The sequence below is a fragment of the Pseudorca crassidens genome, chromosome 3 (genome assembly GCF_039906515.1).
Source record: "Pseudorca crassidens isolate mPseCra1 chromosome 3, mPseCra1.hap1, whole genome shotgun sequence".
Classification (NCBI taxonomy): Eukaryota; Metazoa; Chordata; class Mammalia; order Artiodactyla; family Delphinidae; genus Pseudorca; species Pseudorca crassidens.
In genome coordinates this window covers 110,349,944-110,365,184 of record NC_090298.1, presented here as the reverse complement: position 1 = coordinate 110,365,184, position 15,241 = coordinate 110,349,944, and the positions used below count along the sequence as shown (strand labels likewise).

General features: G+C 38.5%; 1 protein-coding gene across 3 annotated transcripts in view; it reads left to right on the top strand.

Annotated features, from left to right (window-relative positions):
• AFF4 (ALF transcription elongation factor 4) overlaps positions 1 to 14,211 on the top strand; it is an 87,832-nt gene extending 73,621 nt beyond the window's left edge. For 2 of the 3 annotated variants that reach the window (XM_067731723.1, XM_067731724.1), the window contains 5 exons: positions 476 to 547; positions 8,674 to 8,767; positions 9,638 to 9,681; positions 10,908 to 11,128; positions 13,845 to 14,211. In XM_067731723.1, the coding sequence (XP_067587824.1) occupies positions 476 to 547; positions 8,674 to 8,767; positions 9,638 to 9,681; positions 10,908 to 11,128; positions 13,845 to 13,972 (559 nt within the window). In that variant the 3' untranslated portion in view covers positions 13,973 to 14,211. The remainder of the gene's footprint in view (positions 1 to 475; positions 548 to 8,673; positions 8,768 to 9,637; positions 9,682 to 10,907; positions 11,129 to 13,844) is intronic. The other variant, XM_067731725.1, reaches the window with a different exon arrangement.
• Positions 14,212 to 15,241: the final 1,030 nt, after the last annotated feature.

The window sequence follows — 15,241 nt, the reverse complement described above, 5'->3', positions numbered from 1 at the left end:
TCGTCAGGCATTAGATTCTCATAAGGAGCACACAGCCTAGATCCCGCACATGCATAGTTCACAGTAGGGTTCATGCTCCTATGAGAATCTAATGCCGCTGCTGATCTGACAGGAGATGGAGCTCAGGCAGTAATGCGAATTATGGGGAGCAGCTGTAAATACAGATGAAACTTCGCTTGCTCGCCCACTGCTCACCTCCTGCTGTGCTGCCCAGTTCCTAACAGGCCACAGATCAGTACCGGTCCGTGGCCCAGGGGTTGGGGACCTCTGCTTTAGTGGGTATTTTTGCCTTTATTTAGGTTTTTTTTTTTTTTTTTTTTTTAACATCTTTATTGGGGTATAATTGCTTTACAATGGTGTGTTAGTTTCTGCTTTCTTTATTTAGGTTTGATTCTAATGTTTAGAGGACTAAGGAGGTCATAAGACAGATGAAGTATTTCATTTTGTGTCATTTGTTTCTTATATTATCTCACAGATACACCATGAAGCTAAAGAATTACTTGGCACCAGATGCTACAGCTGCAGATAAAAGACTCACAGTACTTTGGTAAGTGTTATGTGTTTTAGCCTCTGCTAGATGACAAAGCAGTTTCATAATGAATTGTGCTATATTCTGAAAGTTATCCTTGAATCTTCCTTCCATAACTCAGTCATAAATCTGTTCTTTATGGGTAAAGTAGAAAATAACTCAGAATTCCTTCAGAAATACTTTAGTTGCTGTGAGTCTCTGATCCATTGCCCTCTTGGCAAAAGCCTTGGTAGAGGGGGACTGATATGAGAACTTTCTGTTGTCTTAAGTGGTCACTTATTCAGGCTCTGGGGTTTCTTTGTTTTTTATATTTAACTATAGTTTATTTTTATTACTCTCAGACTTCTCTGTTGTGTATTGAAGTAAAGGTGGACACCATAAAAAATCCAGGCTTTTTTTCTTTTGGTAGCCTCTCTCTCCATTTACATATACATATGCCTTACCTTAGGGAACAAACATCTAGCTTGCTCAGGATAAAGAATATGGTTTGTTTGCTTGTTCCCAGAGGGATAGTTTATTTGTTGTGGGTATATACTTTACCTGGCACATGTTTAACAGCTGGGAGTGCAGCCTTGGGAAAAACTGCCATGGTCCTATTTGTCATGGAGTCTAGTGTCTAGTGTGACAAAACAGAAATTAATCAAATAACCACACAAGTATATGAATTAAGTACTTTGAAGCAAAAGTTTATGTAACTATAACGGTAAAATGTAGGGATACTTAATCCTTAGGTAGAGGAAACATGTACACAGCTGGATAGTGGAAAGAAACTGGAAACTTTCTGTCAAGGAACTAAAAGACAGGGAGAAGTAAGTGAAAGTAACTGGAGAGGTAGGCAGTGATGATCATGCAGGGCCTTTGTAAGCCGTGTTGGGTTTATATATGTTACATCAGAATTGTAATATTCAGAGCCAGGAGTCAAGATGGCAGCATGGGAAGACGCGGAGTTAGCGTCTCCCCACAACTAGGGCGCCTGCCGGACGCTGGCGGGAGACCTTGACGCCCAAGGAGACGGGAGGAACCCCCAAGCGACCGGGTAGGATGTGGGGGGACTGAGGGGAGAGGAGAAGTGGAGGCGGGACAGGACCATGCTGCTGAGGGGTGGCTGGGATGGGGGAGGGGTTCCCACACCTGGAGGGACCCTCAGGGGCTCGGATCAGTGGGGAGTGCACCTAGCGTTTCCCCTGCCCAGTTGGCCTGGAAAACCTGCCCAGCTCTCAGGCCAGATCCTACGCCCTCAGAGGCCCGCTGCGGGCTGTGTTGGTCCTGGGGGCATAGGAGGGACGGTGGGGGAGAACAGGAGAGGCAGGTGGGGGGACCCTCCAGGACCAGAGGAGCAGGAGAGGTGCAGAGGGCTTTGCCCTGCCCACTCAGCCTAGGAAGCCTGCTGGGCTCCCAGGCTGGGTCCCCAGCCCTCCACAGGCCCCTCCCAGGCCCTGTGGGTCCTGGGAGCATAGGAGGGAGGCGGGGGAGAACAGGAGAGGCAAGTGGGAGGGACCCTCCAGGACCTGAGGAGCAGGAGAGGTGAGGATGGCATTTGCCCTGCCCACTCAGGGCAAACCAGGGGCACGCCTGGACCCCTCTGTTTTGTTGAGCCTAGGCCCAACCCCGCCCCCCGCCAGGGCCTTTTCCAGCCCTGTGGGTCCTAAACATAGGCCCTGCCCACAGCCTAAAAACCCCACCCCTGCCTAAGCCCCACCCACACAGCCAAGGCCTTTTCTCCTTTTTTTTTTTCCCCCTTTTTTACTATTGTGGTTCTGTTTTACCTTCCGATTGTTGTTTCATCTGTATTTTTATATTCTTTCTAACATATCTGTTAGTTTCCTGGTCTCATTTTATTTTTTACTCTTTGTTATTGCTCTGCTCTTTTTTTCTTTTTCTTTTTCTTTTTTTGCCACCCTGCATGGCTTGCGGGATCTTGGTTCACGAGCTGGGGATTGGGCCAAAGCTCTTACTGTGGGAGCTCCGAGTCCAAACCACTGGACTAACAGAGAACCTCAGACCCCAGGGAATATTCATCAGAGTGAGGTCTCCCAAAGGTCCTCATCTCGGCACCAAGACCCAGCTCTACCCAACAGCCTACAAACTCCAGTGCTGGAAGCCTCAGGCCAAACAACCAGTAGACAGGAAAACAATCCCAACCATCAAAAGAAAAAAAAAAGAGAGAGAGACAGCAAAAAAATATGTCACAGATGAAGGAGCAAGGTAAAAACCTACAAGACCAAATAAATGAAGAGGAAATAGGCAATCTACCTGAAAAAGAATTCAGAGTAATGATAGTAAAGATGATCCAGAATCTTGGAAATAGAATGGAGGCACGGATTGAGAAAATACAAGAAATGTTTAACAAAGATCTAGAAGACCTAAAGAACAAACAAATAGAGATGAACAACACAATAACTGAAATGAAAAATACTGATTCAATAACAGAATAATTGAGGCAGAAGAACAAATAAGTGAGCTGGAAGACAGAATGGTGAAAGTAACTGCCAAGGAGCAGAATAAAGAAAAAAGAATGAAAAGAATTGAAGACAATCTCAGAGACCTCTGGGACAACACTAAACGCACCAACATTTGAATTATAGGGATCCCAGAAGCAGAAGAGAAAAAGAAAGGATCTGAGAAAATATTTGAAGAGATTATAGTGGAAAACTTCCGTAACATGGGAAAGGAAATAGTCACCCAAGTCCAGGGAGCGCATAGAGTCCCATACAGGATAAACCCTAGGAGAAACACACCAAGACACATATTAATCAAACTAACAAAAATTAAATTCAAAGAAAAAATATTAAAAGCAGCAAGGGAAAAGCAAAAAATAACATACAAAGGAACCCCCATAAGGTTATCAGCTGATCTTTCAGCAGAAACTCTGCAGGGGAGAAGGGAGTGGCAGGATATACTTAAGTGATGAAAGGGAATAACTTACAACCAAGATTACTCTGCGCACCAAGGGTCTCATTCAGATTCAACAGAGAAATCAAAAGCTTTTCAGACAAGCAAAAGCTAAGAGAATTCAGCACCACCAAACCAGCTTTACAACAAACGCTAAAGGAACTTCTCTAAGTGGAAAACACAGAGAAGAAAAAGACCCACAAAAACAAACCCAAAACAATTAAGAAAATGGTCATAGGAACATACATATCAATAATAACCTTGAATGTAAATAGATTAAATGCCCCAACCAAAAGACACAGACTGGCTGAATGGATACAAAAACAAGACCCATATGTATGCTGTCTACAAGAGACCCACTTCAGACCTAGGGACACATACAGACAAAGTGAAGGGATGGAAAAATATATTCCATATTTCCATGCAAATGGAAATCAAAAGAAAGCTGGAGTAGCAATACTCATATCAGATAAAATAGACTTTAAAGTAAAGATTGTTATAAGAGATAAGGAAGGACACTACATCATGATCAAGGGATCAATCCAAGAAGAAGATATAACAATTATAAATGTTTATGTACCCAACATAGGAGCACCTCAATACATAAGGTAAATGCTAACAACCATGAAAGGGGAAATCAACAGGAACACAATAATTGTAGGGGACTTTAACACCTCACTTACACCAATGGACCTCTCATCCAAACAGAAAATAAATAACGAAACACAAGCTTTAAATGACACAATAGACCAGATAGGTTTAGTTGATATTTATAGAACATTCCACCCTAAAGTGGCAGAATACACTTTCTTCTCAAGTGGATATGGTACATTCTTCAGGATAGATCACATCCTGGGTCACAAATCAAGCCTTGGAAAATTTAAGAAAATTGAAATCATATCAAGCATTTTTCTGACCACAAACTCTATGAGATTGGAAATCAGTTACAGGAAAAAAACTGTAAAACAACACTAATAGCTGGAGGGTAAACAGTGTGGTACTCAGTAACCAAGAGATTGCTGAAGAAATCAAGTAAGAAATAAAACAATACATGGGAACAAATAACAATGAAAACGTGACAACCCAAAACCTATGGGACACAGCAAAAGCAGTTTTAAGAGGGAAGTTTATAGCAATTCAGTCTCACCTCAAGTAACAAGAAGAATGTCAAATAAACAATCTAACTCTATACCTAAAGCAACTGGAGAAAGAAGAACAAAGAAAACCCCAAGTCAGTAGAGGAAAGAAATTATAAAGATCAAAGCAGAAATAAATAGAAACAAAGAAAACAGTAACAAAGATCAATAAAACTAAAAGTTGGGGACTTCCCTGGTGGCGCAGTGGTTAAGAATCCACCTGCTAATGCAGGAGACATGGGTATCCTTGGTCCAGGAAGATCCCACATGCCACGGAGCAACTAAGCCCTGTGAGCCACAACTACTGAGCCTATGCTCTAGAGCCTGCGAGCCACAACTACAGAGCCCGCGCACCTAGAGCCCATGCTCCGCAACAGGAGAAGCCACCACGCTGAGAAGCCCTCACACCACAACGAAGAGTAGCCCCCGCTCACCACAACTAAAGAAAGCCTGCACACAGCAACAAAGACCCAATGCAGCCCATAAATAAATAAATAAACAAATAAAAACTAAAAGTTGGTTCTTTGAGAAGATAAACAAAATTGATAAACCCTTAGCCAAACTCATCAAGAAAAGGAGAGGATGCAAATCAATAAAATTAGAAATGAGAAAGAAGTCACAACTGACACTGCAGAAATACAAAGGATTATAAGAGACTACTAAAAACAACTATATGCCAATAAAATGGACAACCACGAAGAAATGGACAGATTCTTGGAAAGGTACAATTTTCCAAGACTGAACTAGGAAGAATTAGAAAATATAAACAGACCTATCACAAGTAATGAAATTGAAACTATAATTAAAAATCTTCCAACAAACAAAAATCCAGGACCAGATGGCTTCACAGGTGAATTCTATCAAACATTTAGAGAAGAGCTAACATCAGTCCTTCTCAAACTCTTCCAAAAAATTGCAGAGGGAGAAACACTCCCAAATTCATTCTATGAAGCCACCATCACCCTGATACCAAAACCAGAAAAAGATATCACAAGAAAAGAAAATTATAGACCAATATCACTGATGAACATAGATACAAAAACCCTGAATAAAATACTAGCAAACAGAATCCAACAACATATTAAAAGGATTATACACCATGATCAAGTGGGATGTATCCCAGGAATGCAAGGATTCTTCAGTATACGCAAATCAATCAATGTGATACACCATATTAACAAACTGAATAAAAACCATATGATCATCTCAATAGATGCAGAAAAAGCTTTTGACAAAATTCAACATCAATTTATGATAAAAACTCTCCTGAAAGTGGGCATAGAGGGAACCTACCTCAACATAATAAAGACCATATATGACAAACCCACAGCCAACATCATACTCAATGGTGAAAAACTGAAAGCATTTCCTCGAAGATCAGGAAGAAGACAAGGATATCCACTCTCACCACTCTTATTCAACATAGATTTGGAAGTCCTAGCCACAGCAATCAGAGAAGAAAAAGAAATGAAAGGAATGCAAATTGGAAAAGAAGTAGAACTGTCTCTGTTTGCAGATACCATACATGATACTATACATAGAAAATCCTAAAGATGCCACCAGAAAACTACTAGAACCAATCAATGAATTTGGTAAAGTTGCAGGATACAAAATCAATGCACAGAAATCTCTGGCATTCCTATACACCAACAGCGAAAAATCAAAAAGAGAAATTAAGGAAACACCCCCATTTATCACTCCAACAAAAAGAATAAAATACCTAGGAATAAACCCACATAAGGAGGCGAAAGACTTGTACTCAGAAAACTATAAAACACTGATGAAAGAAATCAAAGATGACATAAACAGATGCAGGAATATACCATGTTCTTGGATTGGAAGAATCAATATTGTGAAAATGACTATACTACCCAAAGCAATCTACAGATTCAATGAAATCCCTATCAAACTACCAATGGCATTCTTCACAGAATTAGAACAAAAAATCTTACAATTTGTATGGAAACACAAAAGACCCCAAATAGCCAAAGCAATCTTGAGAAAGAAAAACGGAGTTGGAGGAATCAGGCTCCCTGACTTCAAACTATACCATAAAGCTACAGTAATCAAGACAGTGTGGTACTGGCACAAAAACAGAAATATAGATCAATGGTACAGGATAGAAAGCCCAGAGATAAACCCACGCGCATATGGTCACCTAATTTACGACAAAGGAGGCAAGAACATATAATGGAGAAAAGATAGCCTCTTCAATAAGTGGTGCTGGGAAAACTGGACAGCTACATGTAAAAGGATGAAACTAGAACACTTCCTAACACCATACACAAAAATAAACTCCAGATGGATTAAAGACCTAAATGTAAGACTGGACACTATAAAACTCTTATAGGAAAACATAGGAAAAACACTCTTTGACATAAACCACAGCAAGATCTTTTTTGACCCACCTCCTATAGTAATGAAAATAAAAACAAAAATAAACAAATGGGACCTAATTAAACTTAAAAGCTTTTGCACAGCAAAGGAAACAGTAAACAAGACGAAAAGACAGCCCTCAGAATGGGAGAAAATATTTGCAAATGGAACAATGGACAAAGGATTAATCTCCAAAATGTACAAACAGCTCATGTAGTCCAATATCAAAAGAACAAACAACCCAATTAACAAATGGGAGGAAGACCTAAACAGACATTTTACCAAAGAAGATGGATGGCCAAGAGGCACATAAGAAGATGCTCAACATCACTAATTATTAGAGAAATGCAAATCAAAACTACAATGATGTATCGCCTCTCACCGGTCAGAATGGCCATTGTCAAAAAATCTAGAAGCAGTAAATGCTGGAGAGGGTGTGGTGAAGAGGGAACCCTCCTGCACTGGTGGTGGGAATGTAAATTGATACAGCCACTATGGAGAACAGTATGGAGGTTCCTTTAAAAACTAAAAATAGTACTACCATATGACCCAGCAATCTGACCACTAGGCATGTACCCTGAGGAAAGCATAATTCAAAAAGAGACATGTATCCCAATGTTCATTGCAGCACTATTTACAATAGCCAGGACATGGAAGGAACCTAAATGTCCATCAACAGTGAATGGATAAAAAAGATATGGCACATATATACAATGGAATATTACTCCGCCATAAAAATAAATGAAATTGAGTTATTTGTAGTGAGGTGGATGGACCTAGAGTCTGTCATACAGAGTGAAGTAAGAAAGAGAAAAACAAATACTGTATGCTAATGCATATATATGGAATCTAAAAAATATGGTACTGATGAGCCTAGTGGCAGGGCAGGAATAAAGAGACAGACATAGAGAATGGACTTGAGGACATGGGGCCGGGGAGAGGGGAAGCTGAGGCGAAGTGAGAGTAGCATTGGCATATATACACTACCAAATAAAATATTTAGCTAGTGGGAAGCAGCAGCATAGCACAGGGAGATCAGCTCGATGCTTTGCGATGACCTAGAGGGGTGGGATAGGGAGGGTAGGTGGGAGGCTCAAGAGGGAGGGGATATGGGGAATATATGTATGCATATGGCTGATTCACTTTGTTGTACACCAGAAGCTAACACAGCATTATGAAGTAATTATACTCCAATAAAGATGTATAAAAAGGAAAGAATTGTGATATTCATAGTTGAGTTCCTAGTTTTACTATTTTACATTATTTATATTGTAATTTGATGTAGAGATTCTGCCCCAAAGTGATTTTTTTTATTTTTTTTTTTGCCATGCCACGTGGCCTGCGTGATCTTAGTTTCCTGACCAGGGATTGAACCCAGACCGTGGCTGTGAAAGCACTGAGTCCTAACCACTGGGATGCCAGGGAATTTCCCCGCAGGGATTTTTTTAGTCCATATGTTATAATAACATGTTGATGTCCTGTAGGTGAGGTTTTGATTTTTGAATGTCAACAAATAGGAGGCTAGTCCTAGGTCTCTTCCCCTTCCTTCCTCTCCCTAGGGTATGTACCATAAGAAGATCACATCTTTTGGTTTTGCCTAAGAGTTAGTGTTGTTGTCCTTATGCCATGGTCTGCTCACATGAGCCAGTCATGTAGTCTGGCACGACGCAAAGGTTGTCTATACAGATGTGGCCAGAGTCTGTTGTCCTGGTAAATAAGCTGCCCTTTTCCATTGGCTAGCCTGCGATGCCAGTCTTTGCTGTACCTGAGGCTATTCAAACTGAAGAAAGAAACTGCTCTGAAGTATTCAAAGACACTAACAGAGCACCTGAAGGTAAGTGTGCAAAAGAGGAGTATCTGTTTCCCAGGGGAAAAAATTTATAAAGTCTCCTATCTCCACCCCAGAAGTGCCCTCATGTTTTCCCTACCAGAGCAGGGGAGAAGCTACTATTTGGGAACTTTCAAATAATTTGATGTTTAAACTGCACACGTATCTGATTGTAGAACCTATGGAGCCATATTCAGTAGCTCTTAATAATATTTCAGTAGATGTAGCCTATTTTTATCACAAAACCTAATTTATACTTTTTAAATGGTCTTTTGTTTTCACTACCATCCTTCCTTAAATTATTCTCTTAGTTTCCTAAAATATCTTCATATGTTTTTTCATGATAGCACTACATAAGTCTTCCTAAAATTCTGCCCTGATTATGACTTGGAACCCTTTCATAGCTTATCATTCCCTGCAGAGTCAAGTCAAGTCAAAGATTCTTACCCTGACCTGCAAGGCCCTCAAGATTTCTCTCTCTCTCTCTCTCTCTCTCTCTGTCGTTCTCTCGTTCCTTTTCTAAACCTTTGCTGTAGATAAACTGTATGGGTCATATACATTCTCTTTTCTGCAGCCTTTGTACATAGTATGACTTACCTCTCTTTGCCTTCTCCCCTGTTCTTTATCCATCTGAATGTTACTCATTCTTTGTCTCTCCCTTTCAGTTTTCCACAACACCCCAGCTCCCATCTAAATAACTTCCTTCTGTTGCACATTTACACACACACACACACACACACACATTTTGGTTTCTTAAGTTTGTAAACTTTCGTAAGATCAGTACTGGCCCAAAGCTTTTGAATATATTTAGTACCTCATAAGTAGTGTTTTTTGTTGTTGTTGTTTTTTATTAAGTACGTTCTCTTTTCTCTACAGAATTCTTATAATAATTCTCAAGCACCATCACCAGGTTTGGGAAGGTGGGTAAATTTTATTCTATAAAATATTATGTGACAAGTTTATTTATTTTTATGTAAAAGTGGAATGGGTTTGGCCACTTTCCAAAAATGGAAAGATGACAACTTTAAAAAAAAATTAAGGCCATGTCTAATAATGTATTTTTTAAAGTATTTTTTTCTGTTTTTTTTTTTAAGTTGAAAATATCATGAACATGATCTTGGAAAGATTAAAGAGGGGACATTTCACCTGCAGAAGTCTTAAGTTTTTTACAGCACCTCAACCCTTCTCACAGTTTGATTTCTGTGGCTAGCCTGGTTTTTATCACCTTGAGCTTATCTTTACTCATGTTTTGACACGAATTTAATAACAGTGGCATGATTACGGTTTCTTCTCCATTCCCACATCACTCCCAGCCCACCCACCCACAAAAAGGAGGAAAAACACCATGAAATCTTTTTTTCCTAAGTTTATTTGTTCAATTATTTTGTTTATGCTAATCGACAGTCTATCTTTTGCCTTTATGTATTTTCTTAACCACATTTAAAGTGCGAAATGTGCAGATAAAAATATTCTTAACAAATAGCTTTTCTCCCCTCAACTACTGTTTGATTTTCCTTTTTTTATGGTCTTGGGCCTTTTCAGAAATTTTAGTACTGCTGAAATGAACCTGCCAGATTTCAACATGTGTTTTCTAGGAAATGCTTAATTGACAGGAAGCTTGAGATGATTGCAGTTGATTGAGAAAGCTGTTCTTCTTTGTCAGCTCTGAATAAGTTGGTTAAACTAGGAAAGTACCAGAAATTATGGAGTTCAAAATAAGATGTTTCCATCTACTACCACATTTTTTTGTGCGTTAGTTGTTAATCCAACCAGCTTTCTATGAAACAGTTGGAAAGTACCCAATTATTTGCCCAAATAGGTGGAAAGTGTGTTGAGCTGGGAGTGAGATGATGTAGCTTCTAGGTCTTGGAACCGCTACTACTAAGGTATATGACTTCCTCACTTCTTTCCCATCTTTTGTTCTGTTGCCGTTTGTTAAAGGAAAGAGTCTAGATAAAATGATAATTCGCAGTGGTTCAGTGAGCTAAGTATTTATTTAAAAGAAATTGTACTTCTCTCGAAACTCTTCTAGTTTAAAAGAATCTTTAAATTTTAAAAGTCTTCATGTAGGAAGAGCCAGTAGTACATTGATTTCCTCACATTCACCATATTCATATGAATAAACTTCCTATTTCTCTGTGTGTAGCAAAGCTGCTGGGATGCCTTCCCCTGTTTCTCCAAAGCTGTCACCAGGCAATTCGGGAAATTATTCTTCTGGGGCCAGTAGTGCTTCAGCAAGTGGTTCTTCAGTGACCATTCCACAGAGGATCCACCACATGGCAGCCAGCTATGTTCAGGTTACATCCAACTTCCTCTATGCCACCGAAATTTGGGACCAAGCTGAACAGCTTTCCAAAGAGCAGAAAGGTAGGGAGGTCTCTGGAGAGAATCTGAATGATGGAATTGTTAAAAAGAGCTTTTATGATATAATTAAGTATAAGTCTCTGGTATGCATTTAGTTTATTATCTAGTCTAGAGTTAATGACAATCAGTTTGCTGATTGCCATTGCTTATCAATCGTGAATATACTGAATTCAGTCAAAAAATACCTTGTACTATAGTGGTGACACAAACTAAACAAAAAATAGTTTTTAGTCTAAGACAAATATGCCTTTATTCAGGCAAATTTAATTACAGCTTATACTGTAAAAGTAATAAAATGTATATTCTACTCTGGGATAGTTAACAGTAAATTTGGCTATGGGCATAGGATTACATCCAGACATCTTGTACATATGAGATGTTTAATATATAAGAAAGCATGTTCATATTGAATTTTTAGGTATATTGGAAGAAACTTATATGATAAAAGAGACTACAAAATGAATAGACGTATAACATTCTTTAATATTAGGTCGTTTGAGGTCTTGCACCCTGTTTGTTATCTCCAAAACTAAGAACATTGAGAATTAGAAAGTATCAAGGATCTTTGGAAAAGAACAAGATAAACACCATCTTATTTTAGTAGATGTTTTTAGTAAATATGTGTGTGTAGCATCTATTCAGGCAGTTCCTTTGTAGAGAAACACTTAAAGTAGCAAATCAATCAAGTGTCCTTTTGTCACAGAGTATATTTAAATACTTATAGCATGAACAGGTAATCAGATGAAAATGAAAAATTCCTATCCCTAAAGAGGGATAATAGTGGGAGAAAGGTAGAAGGGGAACCCCAACATGCAATAAAAAGTTGTGTTTTTGAAAACCTAATTTGTTTCTAAAATTTTAAATATTGTCAGTGCTACTCAGGAAAGGTTACAAAGCTGAAATTCTTCTTAAGTCATCCCTACTTTACATTCTTCTCCCTGATGCCAGTTTTCTGGCATCATTCTTCCTTTCTTTTCCCTCCCTCCCTCCAACCCTTCCCCCCTCATTTCTTTCTTCTCTCCCGGGCTCCTTGCTTACACACTTACTTGCCTGCCTGCCTGTCTGCCTACCTACCTATTGTGTGGCAGTTTGCAAACATTGACTAAAGGAAAGAGAATGGTATAATGAACCCCATGTACCTTTTACTCAAGTTCAGCTTCAGCAACATATTTTGCTAATCTTGTTTTATCTCCCACCCTTGACCACTCCCCACTGCCCCCCGTCCTACTTTTCTTTACCCTGTGTATTTTAAAGCATGTATCAGATACGACATTTCACCTGAACATACTTTGGTACGCATCCTTAGGTGATAAGGAGTTTTCAAAAACATGACCGCCATGCCTTTATCACAGCCACCAAAATTAACAATAACTCCTTTATGTCATCTAAGACATAGTCTCCCATCAGATTTCCCTATTTTCTCAAATGTGCCTTTTTTTTTTTTTTAAACAGTTGGGTTTGTTTCAAACAGAATCCAAACATTCATTAATCAGTCTCTTAAGTATCTCCCTCTTCTCCACTTTTTTTTGGGGGGGTGGGGGGGCAGGCATGCCATTGATGTCAAGGAGAAACTGCAGCATAGCATGTGTCATAGTCTAGATTTGGCTGATTACTTCTTCATGGTACATTTAGCTTGCTCTTCTGTCCACCTCATTTCGTTCATGCTGATAGTTATATCTTGAGACTTGATTAGATTCAAGTTCATTATTTTAGATAAGAACTTTTCATAGGTGTTACTCTATATTTCCTATTACATCATATTACGAGGCATGTAATGGTTATCCCTTTTTTAGTGTCAGTAAGATTTGACCATTGGTTCATTCAGATGGTGTCGGCCTGACTCAGTTTGATGTTAAGATTCCCTATTAAACTTTAACTTAGGCTTTTAGCATCCATTGATGGTCATCACCTACATGTGCTATTCCATTAGGAAACAGAAAATTCATCAGGAATTTATTAGCTGGAATTCTATAAAGAAGATTCTTTTCTCCTCAACTGTTTGATTACTTCTTATCTTGTTTAAGTATACTGAGGTCTTTGTCATCACTGCACATGTAAAAACTCTCCTTACTGAGTCCTACATCCGTCTTCTTCCAAAATTGCATTGGGATCAAATGTCAGGATATTATCATTCCTTCCTCCTCTCTGCACCCTGCCTTACATGCACATCAGTCTGTATTTGTTTGCATAGGAAGAATCCTTTCATTTCTGTCTCTTACATTTTTAAACTACTGTCTAAAACATGAGATTTAATGTATCAAAGTTGTATGACATATGATTATAGCAGAAAGGTTGTCTAACCTCACAGTGGCTCTTATCGGGAAAAATGCAGATAACATCCTCCTTTTTTGTACCACTTGCTTCTTATACAAAAACAGTACGCAGAGAATGTTTTGAGTCATAGTACATTGTAGAATTAGGTCTCCATTTTAATAATGTTTGCTGCATACTAGCAATTTCCATCAGTGACATTTTGTTTATATGTGTAACTCTTAATTCCTGACCATATAGTCTTTTAAAAATGTTTCGTGACTTAGGGAAAAAATATAACTTGACAAACTATGGGATGATTTGTTTTAAAACACGAAGAGTTATTTTAGTGCAGGAGGGAGTGCTTTTTACTTTATATGAATAGCATTTTACAGTCTAGACTAAAAACTTTATAAAGCACTTATTTAAAAGAGTGTGCATCATTTAATAAGTGTTTTTGGTTTTCTAGAATTCTTTGCTGAACTGGATAAAGTAATGGGTCCTCTCATCTTTAACGCAAGCATCATGACAGACCTAGTTCGTTATACCCGGCAGGGACTGCACTGGCTTCGCCAGGATGCCAAGTTGATATCCTGAACTGAACACATTCTTGTTGCCTCTGATTTTCTCCACAACACTGTGTCACATCACGAAGGAAAACTGCCATAACATACCACCTAGTCGACACTAAGAATGAGGAATGGTTTTCTCCTCCCTGGTTCATGTGTTGTTTTTTATAACCCAAAGCCATCATGTAGTTTGACCCCTTCAATATTCCCAATATGAAAAATTATTTAAATGCTTTTAAATCTGCAGCACGTTGATAAGCTGGTTTCTGTAATGATTATGTAATCATTATTATGTAATCTTATTACAATGATCTGTAATAAGATTGAAATTTCAGTTGCAATTCATAACTAATCAGTTGAAATTCTATTTATTTTAATTTTTTTAAGTGCCCAGATTGGGGCTAGTTTAAAACTTAGTTATTTCTGCCTATGAATTTACTCTGTTGAATATTTTGTGTAAATTTAATGTAGCCATTTTTATTTATATACTTTGGGAGCTTTGTTACCTAAAAATAATGTCTTTTTGTGGTAACTCTTCTAAGAGTAACAGTTGGTTCATCTAGAATGTGGACATGTTCTTTCTACACCTACTACCTGATATTACTTCAGATCTTAAGTACAATTTTATTATTGCAGAATTTATACTTAGTATTAAGGATATTCTTCTACACATGAAAAATCACTTAAATATGAGAAGATGGCGTTCTACATGGATGTAAAAGGAAATGTGTCTGATTTGGTATGCATTATTTCAAGAACTGTGAACATGTGTTAATAACACTATAGCAATCACAAGGTGACTATAACTTGCATTTAATGCATTACAAAAGAGGGCAGGCAAACTTTCTAGGAGAAGCATATCATGTGAAGGGTTTCATAAAAGGACAATCTTGAACCTTATGGATTTTATTAAAACCATGTTTTTTGTTTTTTGGGGTTTTTTGTTACTAATAATTTGACACTTAACTGAAACAGAATAAGTTACTGTTGAACAAAGGATGATCTAACTCCTGAGCGTTGCTGCCTATATCTCTTGCATTGATGATGTTTGTAGGGTAAAATCTCTCTTCAGAATTCTAATTTAAAATTTTTTTCCCACACTAGATTGTGATGCTCTGATAGGAGCATTCAGTGACTGATGTAGGAATGGGCTGGAGCTTTGGTGTGTGTGCTTTTGCTATACAGCTTAGAGCTCTAATGCCTGATGTAGAGATGATCAGTTTCTCCTTTTAAACCTGTCTTGTGTTTACTACCTTTGTATTATGAAGGCCCTCATCAATGATGTATGTTTCTGATG